Source organism: Echinops telfairi, unplaced genomic scaffold (genome assembly GCF_000313985.2).
Source record: "Echinops telfairi isolate 266 unplaced genomic scaffold, ASM31398v2 ScPeMD7_19;HRSCAF=73, whole genome shotgun sequence".
Taxonomy (NCBI): domain Eukaryota; kingdom Metazoa; phylum Chordata; class Mammalia; order Afrosoricida; family Tenrecidae; genus Echinops; species Echinops telfairi.
This window is the reverse complement of record NW_022103916.1, coordinates 4,383,571-4,403,087: the sequence shown is the minus strand read 5'-3', so window position 1 is coordinate 4,403,087 and position 19,517 is coordinate 4,383,571. Positions and strand designations below refer to the sequence as shown.

Sequence of the window (19,517 nt, the reverse complement as noted above, 5' to 3'; positions counted from 1 at the left end):
TGGAAAGCAGCCCTGGTGACCAGGCGCCCAGTGCAGCCAAATCCATTCACTCCGACCTTCACCATAGTGTCTCCGGGATGCGGCTGGGACTACATGGGAACGATGGGAGAGGCGGCTGTCTGTCGCACGAGGAGGAGCAGGAAGCCACAAAACTTCTTTAAAGAGCAAGCCTGTTGCTTTCTCTGCTCGCCCTCGGCCTGGTGTCCTCAGGCCCGGCCCCAACACCCGGGCGAGTTCGTGGACCTGTATGTGCTACAGAAATGCCCCGCCAGCAAGCACATCATCGGCTCCAAGGACCACGCGTCCATCCAGATGAACGTGGCTGAGGTTGACAAGGTTACGGGGAGGTTCAACGGCCAGTTTAAGACCTACGCTATCTGCGGGGCCATCCGCAGGATGGGTGAGTCCGACGACTCCGTCCTCCGGCTGGACAAGGTGGACGGCATCGTTTCCAAGAACTGAAAGTGTGAATCCTAGACAGAGGATCTTTTCCATAATGGGAAAGATGTGATGCTACCTGTGCTGGTTCAGGAGGGTGTCAGAAATAAATCGTGACACCTCCCCCCCCAAAAAAGAGCAAAGATGTCACTTTGACAACTGAGTGACAAGCATGACCCAAGTCATGGTATTTTCAATCACCTCATATGCATGTGAAGATTGGATAATTAATGCGGAAAATTGAAGAAGAGTTGGTGCATTTGAATTGTGGTGCTGGTGAAGAATATTGAAAATACCACGGACTACCGGAAGAATAAACAAGTCTGTTTTAGAAGTACAGCGAGAATGCTCCTTAGAAGCAAGAAGGGTGGAATTTGTCTCACATACTTTGGATGTGTTATCAGGAGGGATCAATCCCTGGAAAAGTATATCAGGCTTTGTAAAGCAGCGAGTCAGTGAAACAGAGGAAACCCCTTACAAAGATGGATTGATACAGAAACAATGGGCTGAGACAGAATAACTACCGTGAGAGTGACCAGGACCAGGCAGTGTTTGTGATGAGTTGGAACTGACTAGAGACCACCTAAAAACAATAACAACAGCCTCCTAATGAACAAAGAATTTTTCTGTTTGTTAAAAGTAACCCATTTGTGGTATTTTTATTGTAGCAGCACCAGATAATGAAGACAATAACAACCTCAACCTGATTAATAACATCTATGAAAAAACTAAAGCTAGCATCATGCTTAATGGTGAAAGGCTGAGTGCTTTTCCTTAATGTCAAGAACAAGACCGATGTCTGCTCTCACCCCTTCTGTTCAACATCACACTAGAGTACCGGTCCTCAACCTGTGGGTCACGACCTCTTTGGGGGTCGAATGACCATTTCACAGGGGTCACCCGATTCATAACAGTAGCAAAATTACAGTTATGAAGTAGCAAAGAAAATAAGTTTATGGTTGGGGGGGTGGTCACCACTACATGAGGAACTGTATTAAAGGGTTGCAGCATTAGGAAGGTTGAGAACCATTGCTCTAGAGGCCCTAGCTAGTGCATCAAGGCAAGAAAATTAAATAATAGGCATACATATTGGGAAGAAAGTAGTAAAACCATATGTATTTGTAGACAACGTGATCATCTAGTAGAAAATTCAATGGAATCCACAACAAAAAGCTTATACAATGATTGTTAGTTTAGCAAGCTTGCAAGATACAAACTCAATGTATTACAAAAAAACTATTTGGTGGGGAGGGAGGGGAGAAAATGAGGACCTGATGCCGGGGGCTTAAGTGGAGAGCAAATGTTTTGAGAATGATGAGAGCAATGAATATATGGATGTGCTTTACATGCTTGATGTGTGTATGGATTGTGATAAGAGTTGTATGAGCTCCTAATAAAATGATTTTTAAAAGACTGTATTTCCATATACTACCAATGAATAATTGGAATTCTCAACTTTAAAAATAACATGTACAATATCAAAATATCTGAAGCACTTAACGGTAAATCTGACACGAAATGTGTAAAACCTGAAAACTAAAAAAATTGGCTGACAAAAATGAAAGACTAAATACTAATCTTGTTCATGGGTCACAGGACTCAATACTATTAACATGTGGATTTTTCTTAAATTGATACACAGATTCAGGGCTATCAAAGTTAAAATCCCATCAGGCTCTTTTTTCCTGTAAAAATTGATACCACCAAGGGCTCAAGTAGAAAGAAAAGGTTTTGAAAATGATGATGGCAACACATGTGCTCAACACAATGGATGAATTTATAGATGGTGATGCATTATATGAGCCCCCAATAAAATGATTTTTAAAAGAAAAAAAAGGTTCTAAGAGCGGGGAGAAATTTAAAAAAGAAAGAAAGAAAGACATCGATACCACCACCAGTTGCCATGAAGTCAATTTCAACTCCTGCACGCCGAGTCGAGTTGTGCTCCGTATGGTTTTCAGTGAAGTAGCTCGCCAGCTCCTTCTTTCCAGGCAGCCTCGTGGCACAGTAACTGTTTGCTCGACCCAAGGTCTCAAGAAATTGATAAGCAGATTCTACAATTGGAAATGTAATATACTTAGGATACTAGAGATAGCATTTCCTGATTTCAAGAGTCATTCTAAAACTACAGTCATCAATACAGCATCATATTGACATATAAGACAGACAAATATACCAATGGGACAGAATGGAGAGTCCAGTAATAAGTCCTTACATTTATAGACAACTGATTTTTTTGACAAAGGCACAGAGGCAATTCAGTGGAGGAAAAATAATCATTTCGGTAAATGGTGCTGAAATGGTTGGATACCTATTACAAAAAGGTAGAGACCAAATCATTTTTTAAAAACAACCAAGCTTATTGGTTGGAAAGAGATTGATTGGAACCCTTGAGACTAAAAGCCTTAGATAACCTTTCAGGCCCAGACATAAACTCACTCCTGTGGTTCCATTGTCAGTCAAAACAACAGACAGGCAATATGGAAAATTATAACACTAATTAAGTATGAACAATTTAAAGTCAAAAGGGTGGCATTTAGAAGAGTTAGAAAAGAAGGAGGAATGGAAACAGGAAATGCAGAGAGGAAGTGTTTCATCGGTGCACCCTGATTGGCTAGTATCCTCCCCATGACCCTTCTGTAAGGGGATGTCCAATTGTCTACAGATGGGCTTTGGGTCTCCACTCCACACTCCCCCTCATTCACATCAATATGATTTTTTGTTCTGGGTCTTAGATGCCTGATACCTGATTCCATCGACATCTCGTGATCACATAGGCTGCTGTGCTTCTTCCATGTGGGCTTTGTTGCTTCTCAGCTAGATGGCCACTTGTTTATCTCCAAGCCTTTAAGACCCCAATAATGCAAACCTTGTGAAAATTCATTTGAAGGTTCTCATAAAGTTAAGTATAGATTACAACCCAATGCTATGTGAGATGCCATGACAGTAGAAAAGGCATTCTGTAAGTCCACAAATGGTAGTTTTGGCAGAAGCATTGCGTGCAGTGAAGGCCAATCCATATCCAGAGTAGGTGTCTATTCCAGTAAGAACAAAACACTGCTCCCTCCATGATGGAAGTGGTCCTATGTAATCAACCTGCCACCAAGTTGCTGGTTGATCTCCCCGAGGAATGGTCCCATATCTTGGACTCAATGTTGGATTCCACTGCTGGCAGATGTGGCACTCAGCAGTGGCAGTGGCCAAGTCAGCCATGGTGAATGGAAGTCCATGTTGCTGCGCCAATGCATAACCTCCATACCTGCCACCATGTCCACTTTGTTCATCTGCCCCTTGGGCAATGACAGGAGTGGCGAAGGAAAGAGGAGGACCAGTCTCTACAGTGCGTGTCATCTTATCCACTTGAGTGTTAAAGTCCTCTTCAGAGGTAACCCTGTTCACGTGAGACACGATTATCTTTACCTTCTTGGCCCATTCAGAGCGATCTATCCACATACCTCTTCCACCCCACTCCTGGTACCATAATGTGTTAGTCCGGGTTGACTAGAGAAACGAATTCATAGACATTCATATATGTTTAAGAGCTAATTTTATATCAAAGAGTAATTGTATATTGAGAAAACATCCCAGCCCAGTCCAAATCAAGTCTGTAAGTCCAATATTAGCCCATATGTCTGATACCAATCTATAAATTCCTCTTCAGACTCACAAAACACATGTAATGACGAATGCAGGAAGGTCACAGGCCAGTGGGTGGAAAGTCTTGTGGATCCTGTGGCAGTGGAAGCATCTCACTGGCGGGGGTCTCCACGTGGCTCCTTCAGCTCTAGGACTCTAGTGTAGCTCCATGTTTCTTTTCAGCAGAAAGACCAAGCAGAGACTCTGCGTATCTGGCCTCCAGCGAGCTATTTATCTCTGTGGCACCTCCAAATGAGATCCTCAAGCTGTGACCTGATTGACAGGCTAGACTCCACCCCTTCTCAAGTTGACACCAAGATTATGTAACTACCACACATTCCATCAACAGAAATGAAGTACTGATACATGATGATCCTTGAAAACATTACACGAAGGGAAAGAAGCCAGACATAAAGGGTCACATATTGTGTGATTCCTTTATGGACTATCCAGAATAGGCAAACTCATAGATAGAAAGTATATTAGAGGTTGACAGCTAGCAGGAAGAGGAAGGAAACGGAGTAATTGATATCGGTTATGAGGTTTCTTTTTGGATAATGAAAATGTTCTGGAAAAAAAGAGAAAATGTTCTGCTATTAGTGACATGGTTTCATAAGCTTGTGTGACCACTGAATCGTGCACTTTAAAGCGGTTTTATAGTATGTAAATTTCAACATATACCATTTATGTAAGATTGGCGTAAATGGCAACTGAACCATCCTGCTAACCACAAGCTCAGCTGTTCAAACCCAACAACCACTCTGTGGGAGGAAGATGAGGCGATCTGCTCCGGTAATGATTTACAGCCTGGAAACCCTGCACGGAGTCACTATGATCTGCATGAACTCAGTGGCACTGGGTAAAGTTTCCTTGCAGAAAGCAGATCAGTGGTTGCTTGAAGATAAAGATAGGGAGGGATTCTAAAAAGGAGGAGAAAACTTTTCGGGGTAAGGATTATATGCTTACTATTTTGATTGTGGTGATACTTCATGAGCATATACATATTAATACAACTCTTCTTTTATGCTTTCATAGGCAACTACCATATCTTTCCATATACATGTCACTTTGTGATATTCCTCAAAGAGGACATAAAAAACCATCTTCGGAGGCGTTTATGAAGCCCCCCCAAATTATAAAGTTATTGCTGGACATCATCATTTTTAGTTGGCTGGATTATACAAATGTGGAATCTCTTATGCTTTGGATAGCCACAAGCAACCCTGTTGACTCATATCTGTTGATATTTTGAGCCTTATCTCACTTCTTTTTTGAAAACAATCTACTAATTTTTGTGTTGTTGAGTGCTGCTGAAATGCGTCTGACTCACAGTGACTCTATACTGTTGGTTAGGCACAGGTCGGGGACATTAGGAACAGTTCGACCTGCCCTTATCTGACCGAGACAGCTAGCCACAGGGCTCCGGGACAATGAGCCATTTCCTCGGAATCAGGCGGAATAATCAAGACACCACCCCGGAATGATCAAGACACCACCCCGTTTCGGAATTTCACGGATGGAGACATCTCGGAATTTCATGGATGGAGACGGCTTAAGCCCCTGCAGCTGCAGTCCCTACCCCTCCCTTCTCGTTTCCCCTCCTGACCAGCTGAACAACTTGCTCTTCACCACAGATAGATGCGACTTTACTGGCCCCACTCTTGGACTTGTGAATCTCACCCAGGAGCACAGAATAAACTTCTCCTTCTCCTTCTCTCTGGCCTGGCCTCACTTTGTTTTTGTGGCGAGTCTAATATATATGACAAAGTGGTATTGCCCCATTGACGTCTCTTGGTTGTAAGCATTATGGGAGCAAATTGCCAGGTCATTTTCCCACAGAGCCACGGGGTGGGTTCAAATATCAGCCTCGCGGGTAGCAACCCACTTAGTGCTAGGAATCATCTGTTCGTTAGGATGTGGCAAAAGCAAAGGGGGGAGAGTACCCCTATGTTTTACAAATGTTCTTAAAACCTTTTTGAGGACAGGGAGGAGTTAAGGCTAAGAAAATTTGCTAAAGATGGGGGAGTACAGTTGTGATGTTTGGGCCTTTTATCAGGAGAGGCGCTACGGGGAAATACTCTGGTTATATTTAGCTCGTATCCCTTTAGCTCTTGGTGCCTGGTGATCTTCAGACGATGCAAACCCTTCCGGAGGAGTGCAAAAAAAATCAAGGGTGTGCAGAAGTTAGGGGTTGAGGATTTTTCTGAGACTTGGGAAGAAAGCTGCTTCCCAAGGTTGAGGCACGTAGCTAGACCGGCATTTATGGAGGGGTAAGCCTTACAGAGGTTCTAACATGCCCATTGGACAGTCAGTGGGAAAACTGGTTCCCAGGTGTGGAAATCAGCCAGATTGACCAAAGCATTAAAGGGGCAGATGCATTTCTTTTGATTGATTGTGTGTGTAGGGATGTCAGCAGGCACTGAATGGCAGTGGCTTTGCCAAGGCTTGTTATGGTTCCCACTTCATTCAGAACAAAAGCCGAAGTCCTTACAGTGGCCCTGAAAGTGCAATAGTACCTGCCACTTGACTTTCAACCATATTGGCCTTCTTGCTATTGCTCAGGCATACCAGCAATAGTGCCACCACAGAGCCGTCGCCCTCCCCTGTCTAAGCCCGACACTCTGGATAGCTGCACAACTCACCCTCACTTCCTTCAAATCTTTGTTCAAATGCCTCCTTTTATGTAAGGACTTCCTTGGCCATCCTATTATTAATGTCATCTGCTCACTCCCACTTGTGATTCCTTTTACCCTGTTATAGATTTTTTCTTTTTTGTTTGTTTGTTTTTAATCATTTTATTGGGGGCTCACACAACTCTTATCACAATCCATGCATACATCAATTGTGTAAAGCACATTTGGACATTCGTTACCCTCATCATTCTCAAATCATTTGCTCTCCACTTAAGCCTCTGGCATCAGCTCATTTTTCCCTTCCCTCCCCACTCCCTCTTCCCTCATGAACCCTTGATAATTTATAAATTATTATTTTATCATGTCTTGCCCTGTCCGACGTCTCCCTTCACCCACTTTTCTGTTGTCCGTCCCCCAGGGAGGAGGTCACATGTAGATCCCTGTAATCGGTTCCCCCTTTCCTTTCCAACCCACCCTCCCTCTACCTTCCCAGTATCGCCACTCACACCACTGGTCCTGAAGGGATCATCAGTCCTGGATTCCCTGTGTTTCCAGTTCCTATCTGTACCAGTGTACATCCTCTGGTCTAGCCAGACTTGTAAGGTAGAATTGGGATCATGATAGTGGAGGTGGGTGTGGGGAGAATATTTCTTATACACATTGCTTATTATCTCACCCTAATTTGAATGTCAGCTCCATGACAGTAAACATTGCTGTGGGTTTGATTAGATGTTGGGCTGCTAACCGTAAGGTCAGAGATTCAAACCCAGCAGCTGGGAAAAGACAAGGTTGTCTGTTCCTGCAAAGAGTTGCAGTCTCAGAAACACTGAATAGGGTCACTTTGCATCACAGTCAACTAGATGATGACCTCATTTGGAGGCACAAAGTGGTCCATTGGTTCTGGTATTCCTAGGACCTCTAATGCTTGGCGTATAGTAGAAACTCAATACTTACTGAATGAATGATTTATGCCTTATTGTATTACTAGTTCATCAGGCCAGTACTTTCTATGCTGTAAGGGCTCAATAGATGTTTGTTCAATGACTTGGGGGCATTTTGTGAGGATCCACTCCCTTATACAACCATATAAGCTCTTGGATACAAACAATGGACATGGTTAAAAGGCTCCAGTGTGGAGTGAGGGATGCAGCCCACTTGAGGAAGAGGGGTCAAGAGAGCCTACCTGTCCGTGTCCATCTCTACTAAACTCAGCCCTAGGCAATAGCTCCAATAGCTCCATTTACTTCTTTTTGAAGCCACTCGAGAAGTGGCTCCTTGAATCAGCTGTCACAAATTCATAGCTTTGTCTAGACAGTTTTAAAAATTCCATTGTGAACTAAGTGAAGGGTTACATAACAGATCATCACTTTTACAGCTAACAGTTCAGACACATTTTGTGTCAACTCATTCATTGAAATCCCCTCAATGTACCATCACTTATCTCACTGCCTCCCTGTTTTGTTTCCATTCCTCCTTCTTTCCTCACCCTCTTACGTTTGTCCTTAGGTAGATGCTGCCTTTTTAGTCTTATATGGCTGATTATCTTAACATGGGGGCAAGTTCAGTCCCAGACCTGAAGGGCAAGGCCAGTCTTGGGGGGGTGGCAATTACATAATCTCCTGCCAACTTGCAAAGGGGTGGAGTCTAGCCTATCAATCAGGTTGCAGCTTAATGACCTCATTTGGAGGCACAAAGGAGATAAATAGCTCATTGGAGGCCAGATACACTCTCTCTGCTACACATTCCTGTTGACAAGCCACATGGAGCTAGAGCCCTGGAGCTAGAGGAGCCATATGGAGACCCATGTCATCGTTGAGATGCTTCCACTGCCACTGGAGCCACAAGACTTTCCACCCACTGGCTTATGATCTTCCTGCATGGCTGCATGAGTCTAAACTGGGCTAATTATTTCCATGTGTTTTCCCATTTTCATCCCTCTTCTTTCTTCTGGATGGAGAGAGACCAACAGTTGCTTAGATCACTGCTCATGAGCTTTCAAGACTTCCTTCATTACTCACCAAACCAGAATATGCCAATTGATCTTGATGTATCTAAACGGTTAAGAGGCAGTGTCCAGCCATTAGCGTGGATGGCAGATACTTTTTAGCTCACAGCTTCCTCAATTTCTGAGATGTAGAACAAACCAATTTGGACAAATTGAAGAGATCATGGTCCCCAACTTGTGAGTGGTGCATGGAAAATTCACAGGCTCACAGAAGCTGTTGCTGTAGTAACTACTGCCAGGGGGCAAGCCTGGCATTAAGTGAGCACCAGGCAAGGAGCCAAGAGAAAAGCACACAGATTCAAAGGATTTTTAAAAACAAGTGTTTATTGGTGCACAATGTACAAGAAGCGGATTGCAAAAGGCCCCTTAAATTGTCCACTGTTCTGACTATCCAGTCCTCAAACAGAAAGCTTAGGAGAGGCTGCTGACAGGGACCCAAGGAGACCAGAGCTCAATACTCCCAACAAAGAATGTTGGAGTCATTTTCAAATGTAGGGGCAGTGAGCACTTTAATTCGGGAACTCCGAATCTGACAGAGGGTCAATTTGAAATATGTGGCACCTGAAACCGCCAGGTTAGGCCATGTGACCGGCCAGACACAAAGGTGCAATGCCATTTCCCGAGGATGGCTTTAAGCCAGCGATTCTCAACCTGTGGGTCACGACCCCTTTGGGGGTCACCTGATTCATAATAGTAGCAAAATTAAAAGTAGCACGACAATCATTTTATGGTTGGGGGTCACCACAACATGAGGAACTGTATTAAAGGGTTGCGGCATTGGGAAGGTTGAGAACCACTACGTTATTGTGCTGTGGAGAAAAGAGGCAGCTTTCTGGACCAAATGAAACCTATTCAGAGTAGGAAGGGGACTGCTGGATATGCCAGAATAGGAACCTATAGACTTCCCTCCTGCCAAATGGCAAATACAGCCCTGGCCAGGATCCCAGGGGCAGTATATAACATTACAGTGGGTACTCCACTTACCTCTCTGCCTGCACTAAGAATCTTGTTTAGGCAAATTTGAAAACAGATGAGCTCTGAAATTCAATGGTGATGATAAAAAATTAAATGAGGTGGTGGCTATTATACTTCATGTTGTGGTTTCTATATTGAAAGGTTTTTCTAAATCATCCTTTATCAATCCTGTGACCATTGATCTGGCTAACTCATTTTTTTTCTCTACTTGTTAACTTTGGCTATCAATAGCCGTTTTCCTCAGCTTGGCAGGGCCAGCTATTTACCTTGATTCTCTTGAATGGGTGCAACTATTTAAATTCTCGATTTTCTGACAATGTCTGCGTGTGTGTGTGTGTGTGTGTGTGTGTGTGTGTGTCAAAGGCCTACATCTAACTCAAATACCAGTTATTAGATCAAAGAGTTAGTGAATGGGGACAAATTTCATAGTTTCTTAATTCCAAGGGTCAGCTCAGGATTTAAGAAGCAAGTTGATTTTCTCTGGCCTTGCACAGCAAGCAGAGAGGTGGAGCTGAAAAACAGTCCAGCCCACCAGTTATTAATTCATCATTTTACTAATGACTTGACATGGTTTTTATTATATACTAATTTCTGGTGAATAGTGGGTTTATTTCTATTATCATTTCTGGTCCATTCACTTTTGACCTTGTTTCTGTATCATATAGATATTTTTTCTTCCACAACTTGCTAGTCGTAGATGAAAAAATATCTTCTAATCTCCCTGAAGGCAAATGTTTCATACTGCACAGAACTGGGAACAGTCTGGGACATGGCAGTGGGGCCCACCAGTCAATCTTCATCTGAGTCGCTGGGGCCCACGTATTCACAGATAGCATCGTAGTGAAGCTCCACCAACTGATTCTCTCGCCGCAGTTGCACAAAAGCCCGGCTCCCCTCTGTGTCCCGGTCCAGTAGACATCCCACCTGGAGCAGGAGTTGGGTGGAGTGAGCAAGACCAACCCAGATCCTAGGCCTGGCCCTGCATGGCCATCAACCCTCCATTCTCAGGTCCGGGACTCACCCTTCCAGCCTGTGGTCCAAGCACCACCATTACACGGTTGCCCGTAACTTTTGGAATCAGGGTCTCCAGCATGTCTTCCGTCAGGCCTGCAGGTGAGGGAGAGGAGAGTAAGATCTGTCCTGTCAGAAGGTCATGCCCGTATTCCTGGGAGCCACCCCACAACCAGTTGACAGGTGGAATCCCACTATACTCATGTCACAGGAAAGGGAGCCTCACAGAGATTACTGTAACAGGTGTCTGCTATCATCACCACTATGATGACCTTCTTGGGGTGCCCTTCGTTTAGACAGGTTTAAGCAGTGCCTTACAATGAGAGCGCAAGGGTGCCAGTTGTACAGATGGGAAAAATGAGACTCAGCTAATCATCATCACGAGCGTTTCTAACGTTCTGTGAGAGGATGCTGGGCCTTGCAAAAACCTGCTGAACTGTGTCCAACCTCCCAGTCTTCGCCAGAGCAGCCCTCTTAAGCTACGATGTCCTTCTCCACAACAAGCTCCATGATGATAACTACCCAGCAGCCATCCTGCAGACACACCTTCTAGGATCTGGCCTTCATCGGTCCGACACACACAGGTACCTGGGCTCAGGACCTCTTCAACCGTCATCTGGGGAGGGAGGTCAGGGAAATGTGAGGATGTGAGAAAGTGAGGGTGGCCCAGTTCTGGGAGAGGAAGGGAACCCAGGCTGTGGGGTTCCCACCTTGGTGTTGTAATACTGGCCGCCCTTGTGCAGCTTGTCCACGAACCGCACACGTAGATCTCTGCGCAACCAGTGCTGACTCGTGGTGGCTGTTTTCTCATTCTTGGCTGCAGGCTCATCCTGCCTGTGGAGAGGAAGCCAACACCAGGCTTAGCTCGGCACCAGACACATTCCCAATGCCCTGCCTTCCCCTTTGCTGTGAAACCTACCCAGAATGCATTTCCTAGTTCTTAATGTGTGTTGCCTTGTTCTGGAAGCCTTCTTTGGATTGCTCAAGCCTACCCACACCCCTGCCCGTTCCCTCCATCCAAGATGCCCAGGACCCCCACCGGTCTGAAGGGTGTTTCCGCTTTCTGCCTGAGTCCTCGCACAGAACATGCAGGTGCTGATCCTGGAGGTGTTTCCTGGATGAGATGATTCCGTTCCATGGTTCTGAGGCTGTTTTGCTCACCTGGCCTGTGTGAGGAGGTGTAGGAAGAACCAGGAAAGAGCCTGAATGTCTCCCCAACCCGTCCTTTCAAAACAACTCAGCCTACGGCCATTTTCCCCCTGCCAAAGTATCCCCTTTCTCTCAATCACCCATTGCCTCGACTACCAGAATGCCCCTCTGCTTCCTCTTCAGTCTTTTCGGCCTCCTTCAGGAAACCTTTCCCAACCATCCCATCCACACTCACAGGGCTTACCCAAGTCACCTGCCCCCGGGCTATTCTACCTGCCTAGAATGCCTTCTTCCTTGGTCATAACCTAATCCTAGCTGCTCTCACTCCCGAGCCAAAGAGAGGCTCATCACCCAGGCAGACAATGACCTCCTGAGGGTAGAAATAGGATTTCCCATGTTCTTTCCCATGTAGAAAGGGGCTAAAGACTCCAGGGATACTAGCTCAACTTTCCTTCAATCAAACTGAAAAAATCACTTATGATCATTCTCACTCTTGGTCTTTGACCAGAAGGCATACTGCCAGGAAGCCCTCTGACCCTCTCCCCTGCAGACTTACAACCCACCCCAGAGGACAACTCCCAGCACCCCCAAGAGGCTCACTCACTGAGATCAGAACAATTCTTGTCAAACTCCTGCTGGGAGACAGGCCTCAGGCAGTACTCACTGACGGTCACCACACGGCTCCCAATTGCCAGACGAACCAGGGCCCGGGCATTGTCAGGATCAAGGCCTTCCACCTAAAGCGTTTGGGGGGTAGAAGTATGATAGGGCTGAGTGAGTTCCACTCACATTACTGGGACCAAGTTACTATCCCTTTCTCTCTACTAGGTCTGGTGTGAGTCTTTTGTCTACAATGAGGTCTGGTCCCGGTGTCCCATCCCACCAGATTGTGACCCTAGAAGGCTGGGACCTGGCCTAGTCCTTGTGTCTCCCCCACCCTGCTCATGACAATATTCCTTGCCACCTAATCTGCACCTCCATAAAGATCTTGGTTCCTTACCTTTCCATACATGCCTCGGTGGGGACCAGACAGGACTACCACGGGTCCATCAGGCACCAGACCTTGAGGTTGGTCCTCCTCCTTCACTTGCTTCTCACCTGGCTTTGGTGCTTGGTGGGGGACCAGGTCCTTGGCCTCAGTCAGGTTGGCACCCAAGCCTAACCCCTTGGGCCTCAGTGAGTTGACCCGGGGCTTCACCACTCTACATAGAAGAACATGGGCATGCTGGAGGGTGCAACAGCCTCCAAAGGCTAACCCGCCCCTGCCATCAGCATTTTAAAGAATACCCCGTCTCATCCCATATTTCCACCTAATAACATGATATGCATACCATCTATCATGTGCTAGCTACAGTGAGATGTAGGACAGATCCCTGTACATGTACAAATGTATTGACATTTCTACAGGGGAAATCATATAATGAGTCCCACCAAGTGAGAAAGCCAGACTATAAAGAACAAATGCCATGCTAATTCAAGATATGTTGTCAAATGACTTATGAAAAAAAAAAGTTGGGCTTTCAGAATCCTTTGGAGGCTGGAATCGAGGATAAGGATTTGTAAATTCGTGGAAGAACAGCAAAGGCTTGGCAATGCATTCTCTAGGCCGGGGCCTACTGTGAGTTACACGTAGAATTTCATTTAACCTGCTCAACGGACCCATTAAGTCAGGACAGTTCTCATCTCCATTTTTGAGATGAGGAGATTCAAGCCCAGAGAGGCAAACCTTACATAAATGGGACCCCACCATACAGTGTCAAAGTGCAAACAGAAATTTGAAATAGTAGCTGAAGAGCCTGCTGCACGCACCGGGGTGATTATGTGTTGTCTCTCCTTGCTTAGATTGGTATGAGCTGCCAGTAACCATAAGAGTCTTCTTCACTGCCCCACCTGTCCCTGTCTGTCTCCGCGGCCTGCCCCAGAACTCACTGATTGAAGGTCCGGCCAATGCCCTTGCCAGGTTTCCAACCCATGCCTCGCAACATGGCCAGCCCATAGACCTCCACAGGGATTGCCTCGTAATCTGCCTCCTCCGGCATCTAGAAGTTCAGAAGAGGAAAGGATGTCAGGCTTTGCTTATGATGGCCTATGCTTGAAGTGAACCAGCTATCACCCTCTAGTCTCTGTTTCCAGTCAGTTCAAGGGTCAGTTTTGACTTTCTCTAGCTGTCCCATGCTTCACTCCTCTGTGTTTGAGAATTCAACAAATATTGTGCTGACAACATCTCGTGCAATGGGGAGACACTGAAAGCATTCCCCTTACAAACGGAACCAGACAAGTGCTAGAAGTCTTGGCCAGAGTTATTGGATGTCAAAAAGAAATCAAGGGCATCAAAATTGGCAAAAATGAAGTACAGCTCTCTATTTGCAGATGATAATGATATGATTCTATATTTAGAAAACACTAAAGACTTGACAAGAAATTTGTTGGAAATAACTGAAAACTTAGGTAACATGGCAAGGTATAAGAGCAACATAGAAAAACCGATCAGATTCCTGTATACCAATGAAGAGAGCTCTGAAAAGTAAATCAAGAAAACAGTACCATTTATAATAGTCATCCAACAGATTAACACTTAGGAATAAACCTAAACAGAGAAACAAATGATTTGTACAGAGTCAGTTACAAAACATACTACAAGACCCTGTTGACCCATTTTAAAGTGAAGGGGAAATATACGTAGAACAAATCCCTGGGGAATTACCTCTGACCATGGACCGTGGACGTGAACAGCTTGGCTAACATGCAGAATGCATCGGAAAGTGGATTGTTGCCGATGCAGTTAGGTTAACATTTAGCACCCTATCACTTGATCCTCCATTTCAATTTGTTCCCGTTTTTAATATTTTCTGCTTTCTTTTCAATTGAGGTTTTTATCTGCTTTACTGGTGTTATTCTTGTCAGTTTTATTTTGGTTGTTATTTGTTTTTTAAATGTTTTCTGTATATGACGTTCAGGATAGGTAACTCTATAAAGACGGTAACTGGATTATGGTGCCTTGGGGGTAAGGCAGGCAAGGTTGAGAGGAAATGGGGAGCAATAATGATGAGTACCAGAATAAAGAAAATGTTCTAAAACTGATTGTGGTGATGATCATACAACTCTTCTTGATGTGAGCGAACTATTGAATTATACGACATGTGGATAATATGCCTCCATGTTGCCTCTCCTCAGTTTGACAAAGAATCCATGCACTTTTCCACATCCCATATTTAGATTTGGCAATGGTCCCAAAAAGAATAGAAGAAGGAGGGGACAGATAGCAGGCCTTGGAGGCAAGCCTGGCAGACAGGGCATAGAGAGGTTTGGCCAGGAGGGGATTGGGGAGCCAGCTCACTGTCTCAGCCTGGGGTTCGTTATCTGTCCCTTCCCTTTCGGGGATGCATCCTTTCTGGATCATGGGGATAGCCAGCGTGGGGTGGACACCCTCATTCTCTCTCTCCTCCAGAGACTTCTTGGATTCTAAGGAAGATAAGAGGGAGCATTGACGTACCACTCTTCCCTTCCACCCCTTCATCCTTCACTGGGGCAGGATGAGAAGTGGAGGTTACTCACCCTCAATGAGCTCCTTCACCGCCTGGGACAGCAGCCCCCCATCTACGGAGCCTTCAGGATTTAAGGATGGTCTAGGTGCTTGGGCCAATTGCTGCTTCCGATGCCCATTGTGAATCAAAGGAATTACAAGTTCTTTGGGGACTTCCGAGGACTTCACACTGATGCCGCCAGAGAGGGATGAGATTGAGAGTTAACAGTCAGGGATTTCACAGCCACAGCCCTTTCTCTAGAGAAAATACGAAAGCCAAACTCATCCCTTGCCCAGGGCCCACATACTCCATTCTCTTGTCTGGCTCTCTTGTGATGCCTCTGATGGTGCCCTCTCTGTATTCTTTCCCTTCCAAACTGAACTGCCCTCAAGTTGATTCCTACTCATGGCTTCCAGAGACTCACAACTCCCCAGCTCCAGGCTCCAGATCAACCTCCTCAATTGTTGAACCTCTTCTGGGAGTCCCCTTCTCAGGTCCTTCGGGTTCCTCTTTGTGTGTTAAGTTGATGATGTGGAAACCTCCTGCCTTATCCCATTCCCCGTATCAGAGTGGTTCCATCGCATCAGTTAAAATACTAGGGATCCTGTCATCCTCTCCTCCTTTCTCTTAGAGAGTACACACCTTAGAGTCCCCAAGTCGTATAGACAGACAATTCCTCTCCGGACACAAGCACTCTTCTCAATTCCCATAGCTATTAGGCCAAATTCTTTCGAACCCTCCCTCCTCCAAGCACGCCCGCTTGCTTCCACGAATTTCCGCAGGCTGCGCTTCAGGCTTTCCAGCTTATCTTTGCTGTGACAACCAGCTCAGAAGCCGCTCTCCCTCTTAAGCCCATCAATCACAGTGATTCCAGGGCGTGAGGGACTCTGCACTTCACCTCTGAAGATCCCTTCCTTCCACCGTCTTCAAGAAACCCTTGTCCTCCGGTTCAGCACTCGCGCAGTCTCCCCGGTCCAAAACCCGCCTCCGGGTGGACGTTCGATTGAAGACGAAAGAAATTGGGACAGTAGAGATTGCCGCCGGCCGCGAAACACTATCTCCGGCTTCAGCCATATTGCCTCTCTTCCCAGGACCATGCACTGTTTGCTGGGTAGTTTAGTTTGGGCTCTATTCGCACCAGGGCCGGCGGACGAGCGGAAGAACTACCGATCCCAGGCATCACTGCAGTATCAGCGAGGGCGGATGTGAGCGTCAGAGGTGTTCATTGTCGCTCGTTTTTAACTTCATGGGAACGCCTCGCGCCAAGCATTGTGGGGAATGTAGTTCGACAAGGGATGAGGTCGATTCATTTGTGCAGGTATTAATTCATTCGTCTGACAAATAGTTATTGAGCACCTATTGTGTGCACCTTGTTGCGTCCTACTGATGTGGAGTGTTTAGATAAATTAAGTCTTTAAGGAAAACACCACCATTTGCAGTAATAGATGAGAATAAAAGAAATCTCAAAAAACCAAACTCACTGCTTTAGAATCGATTCTGACTCAGCGCCCCTACAGGATAGGGTAGGCGTGCCCCCTGTGAGTTTTGCAGATTCTGTTTATGGGAGTAGAAAGCCACAGCACCCAGGAATAAACCTAACCAGAGCCTTGAAGAATTTATACAATATAAATTATAAAGCACTGCGGAGAAAAATTAAGGAAAGCTTAAATAAGTGAAGCCCTTCAGAAGCTTAAATAAAAGGAGCCCTGGTAGTCTAGAGGTTATGCTTTGAGCTGCTAACTGCAGGGTAAGCCATTCAAAACTACCAACACCTCTGAGAAAGACAACGCTTTCTACTATGTAAACAGTTATTGTCTTCGAAACCCACAGGGGTAGTTCTCAATTGACTGGACAACAGTGAGTATCCATTTTTAAATCAATGGAACAATGTTCTGTGCTCTTGGGTTGGAAGACCTTAAGATGTCAATACATTAAGATGTCTAGAGATTAAATGCAATCCTTATCAAAATCCCCATAGTCTTCTCTACAGAAATGAGAAAGCTGCTCCTCTACTCGCACGCGGAATGGCAAGGTCCCAAGTAGCCAAAGTAATCTTGTAAGGAAAGAACAATGTGGTGATACTCACACATCCTGAATTTAAAAAAATATATATATATTATATTATATTATATTATATTATATTATATAGCTACAGTAATCAAACTAGCTTGCTACTGAAGAAGCAGTAGACAAACAGACGAGTGGAATAGAACTGAGAATCCCCAAACACACATCTAGAGTCAACTGTTTTCTTTTGTGTGTGTGCTGTTGGTTTTTTAATAAATAGGAGCCACATCACTTCATCTGTTACAGGGAATAATAAATGAGAAGCAATAATTCAAGGGGGCCCAGAAAACTTTTGTTGTCCACAAAATTAAAGAATGGATAAGGACCATCATCACCACAGCCGTTGGTTAACTTGTTCTTTTGATCAAACATCAGCATGTTACTTCCAGAATGGAACGTGCTCAGCACATCTTATACTAGATGGGAGGCTAGTGGCTTGCCTTGACAATGGAATTGGGAGAGCCCTTACTTAGCTGAGGAACCTGAACAAGTGTTCTTTGATTTCAGTTTTATCCCAAGGCCCATGAATGTTTTCTTTAAAGAGCTGCAGGTGAATGAGCTATGGGAGGGACACGAGCAGAAGGGCAAAGAGGCTGACTCCCACCCCACTGATGGACAGCAGGCCTCCCAGGGCAGAAAGCGCAAAAAGCAGCGTGACCCCCACGTAGCTGTGAGGAGTACATGCCTTCAGTTTCTTCTGCAACATGGGCCAGAGGGCGAAAATCTGGATGGCAAACGTCGCCATGGGAAGGCATGCAGAGACTGAGGCAGGCGGGAAGTCAGGCAAATGGAGGTGAAGATGGCCATATTCAAGGACAGTGTGCTGGACACAATGGTGGCTTTGGCACGAACCATAATCAAAGAAGACGAGATGGCCTAACAGCATGAAGATGGACATGGTGTCAGTGCTGACAGACTCTGTCAGGGCCTTCAGCACTCGGGAAAAACCCTACATAAAAGTAGCGAAAAGCAGCCTGCTCTTCAGGTCTGCCCAACAGGTCCACCCACTCTTCTTCCGCCCATCATCTCCATCACTGAAGTCAAACTAAGCTTAGCCAATCAGTGAAGAAGCCAGGCTGGTCCCAAAGAGCCAGCACAGGGCCAGCAGACCCTTGTCCATGTACCACCAGATAACCACACACACACAACACAAACACACACCTTGAACAACTGCTGTGTCACCACAATGGACTAAAACACCACTGGTTCCCCAGTAATGGTATTTACCGGCATACATGTTTTTCCGGAGCTCTTCCACAATGGCTGTCGCTCATACAAGACCTGCCACCTGGCCTCGTTGGTGCTCCTTACTGGTTAGTCACACATTATCCTTTTCTTCAAACTCAGGACAGTTCAACCTCCCTTGCAGAAGTCCCTGTTGTTCCGGGTCTTCATGAAGGTTTGAAATAAGATCTTGCCGGAAATTCCATGCTGTGCTGTGCTGTGCTGTAGTTGATAATCTACCAACCTTACCTTGCTTCCCAAGGCAGCCACCCAGGGTAGGCCTGCAATTTGTTATCTGAGGCAGACCAGTACAGCAATTTCCTGTCCATGGACTCCCAGGGATGCGCGGCTGGGGGAGGGTGCTTGAGCCAACTGATTTTTTTTTTACAAAGAGGCTAAGTGCATTAACTGCACAGGTTTAATTAGAAATTGTACTTAAATTACAAAGGTAATTATTTTGACTGCTTAGCTTAGAGTTCCTTTTGTAGTGCACTGCTTAACTACCTTAAAGCTACTGCAAATAATAAACTTTTGAAACATAATGATGTTTTCTGTCTACATTCCTTATTGTTATAATTTATTCCTATGAAAGACATTGAATTTTTTTTCTGTGATTTCTTTTCTTTAATCGTTTTATTAGGGGCTCATACAACTCTTATCACAATCCATACATACATCAATTGTGTAAAGCAGATTTGTACATTCATTGCCCTCATCTCAAAACATTTCCTCTCCACTAAAGCCCCCAGCATTAGGTCCCCATTTTCCCCCTCCCTCCCTGCTCCCCCCTCCCTCATGAGCCCTTGATAATTTCTAAATTATTATTTTGTCATATCTTGCCCTATCCGATGTCTC

At 45.3% G+C, this 19,517-nt stretch overlaps 2 protein-coding genes and 1 pseudogene across 3 annotated transcripts; 1 reads left to right on the top strand and 2 right to left on the bottom strand.

Annotated features, from left to right (window-relative positions):
• Positions 1-102: 102 nt before the first annotated feature.
• Positions 103-462, top strand: LOC101663135 (40S ribosomal protein S21-like). The gene has a single exon (XM_004713211.1). It carries the CDS (start codon positions 103-105, stop codon positions 460-462), a length of 360 nt encoding a protein of 119 aa, XP_004713268.1.
• A 9,783-nt stretch (positions 463-10,245) lies between these two features.
• Positions 10,246-16,458, bottom strand: GPKOW (G-patch domain and KOW motifs). Of its 2 annotated transcripts, none has more exons than XM_045288284.1 (11): positions 16,270-16,458; positions 15,403-15,560; positions 15,185-15,309; positions 13,777-13,886; positions 12,848-13,049; positions 12,452-12,584; positions 11,738-11,864; positions 11,409-11,532; positions 11,245-11,314; positions 10,709-10,794; positions 10,246-10,611 (listed from the first exon to the last, which is right to left on the bottom strand). In XM_045288284.1, exons 1-11 carry the CDS (start codon positions 16,443-16,445, stop codon positions 10,477-10,479), a joined length of 1,446 nt encoding a protein of 481 aa, XP_045144219.1. In that variant the 5' UTR covers positions 16,446-16,458; the 3' UTR covers positions 10,246-10,476. The 2 variants fall into 2 exon arrangements, with proteins under 2 accessions (XP_045144219.1, XP_045144220.1); XM_045288285.1 differs by lacking the exon at positions 16,270-16,458 and adding an exon at positions 16,014-16,219.
• Positions 16,459-17,907: 1,449 nt separating this feature from the next.
• On the bottom strand, positions 17,908-18,764 carry LOC101662601 (annotated as a pseudogene).
• Positions 18,765-19,517: the final 753 nt, after the last annotated feature.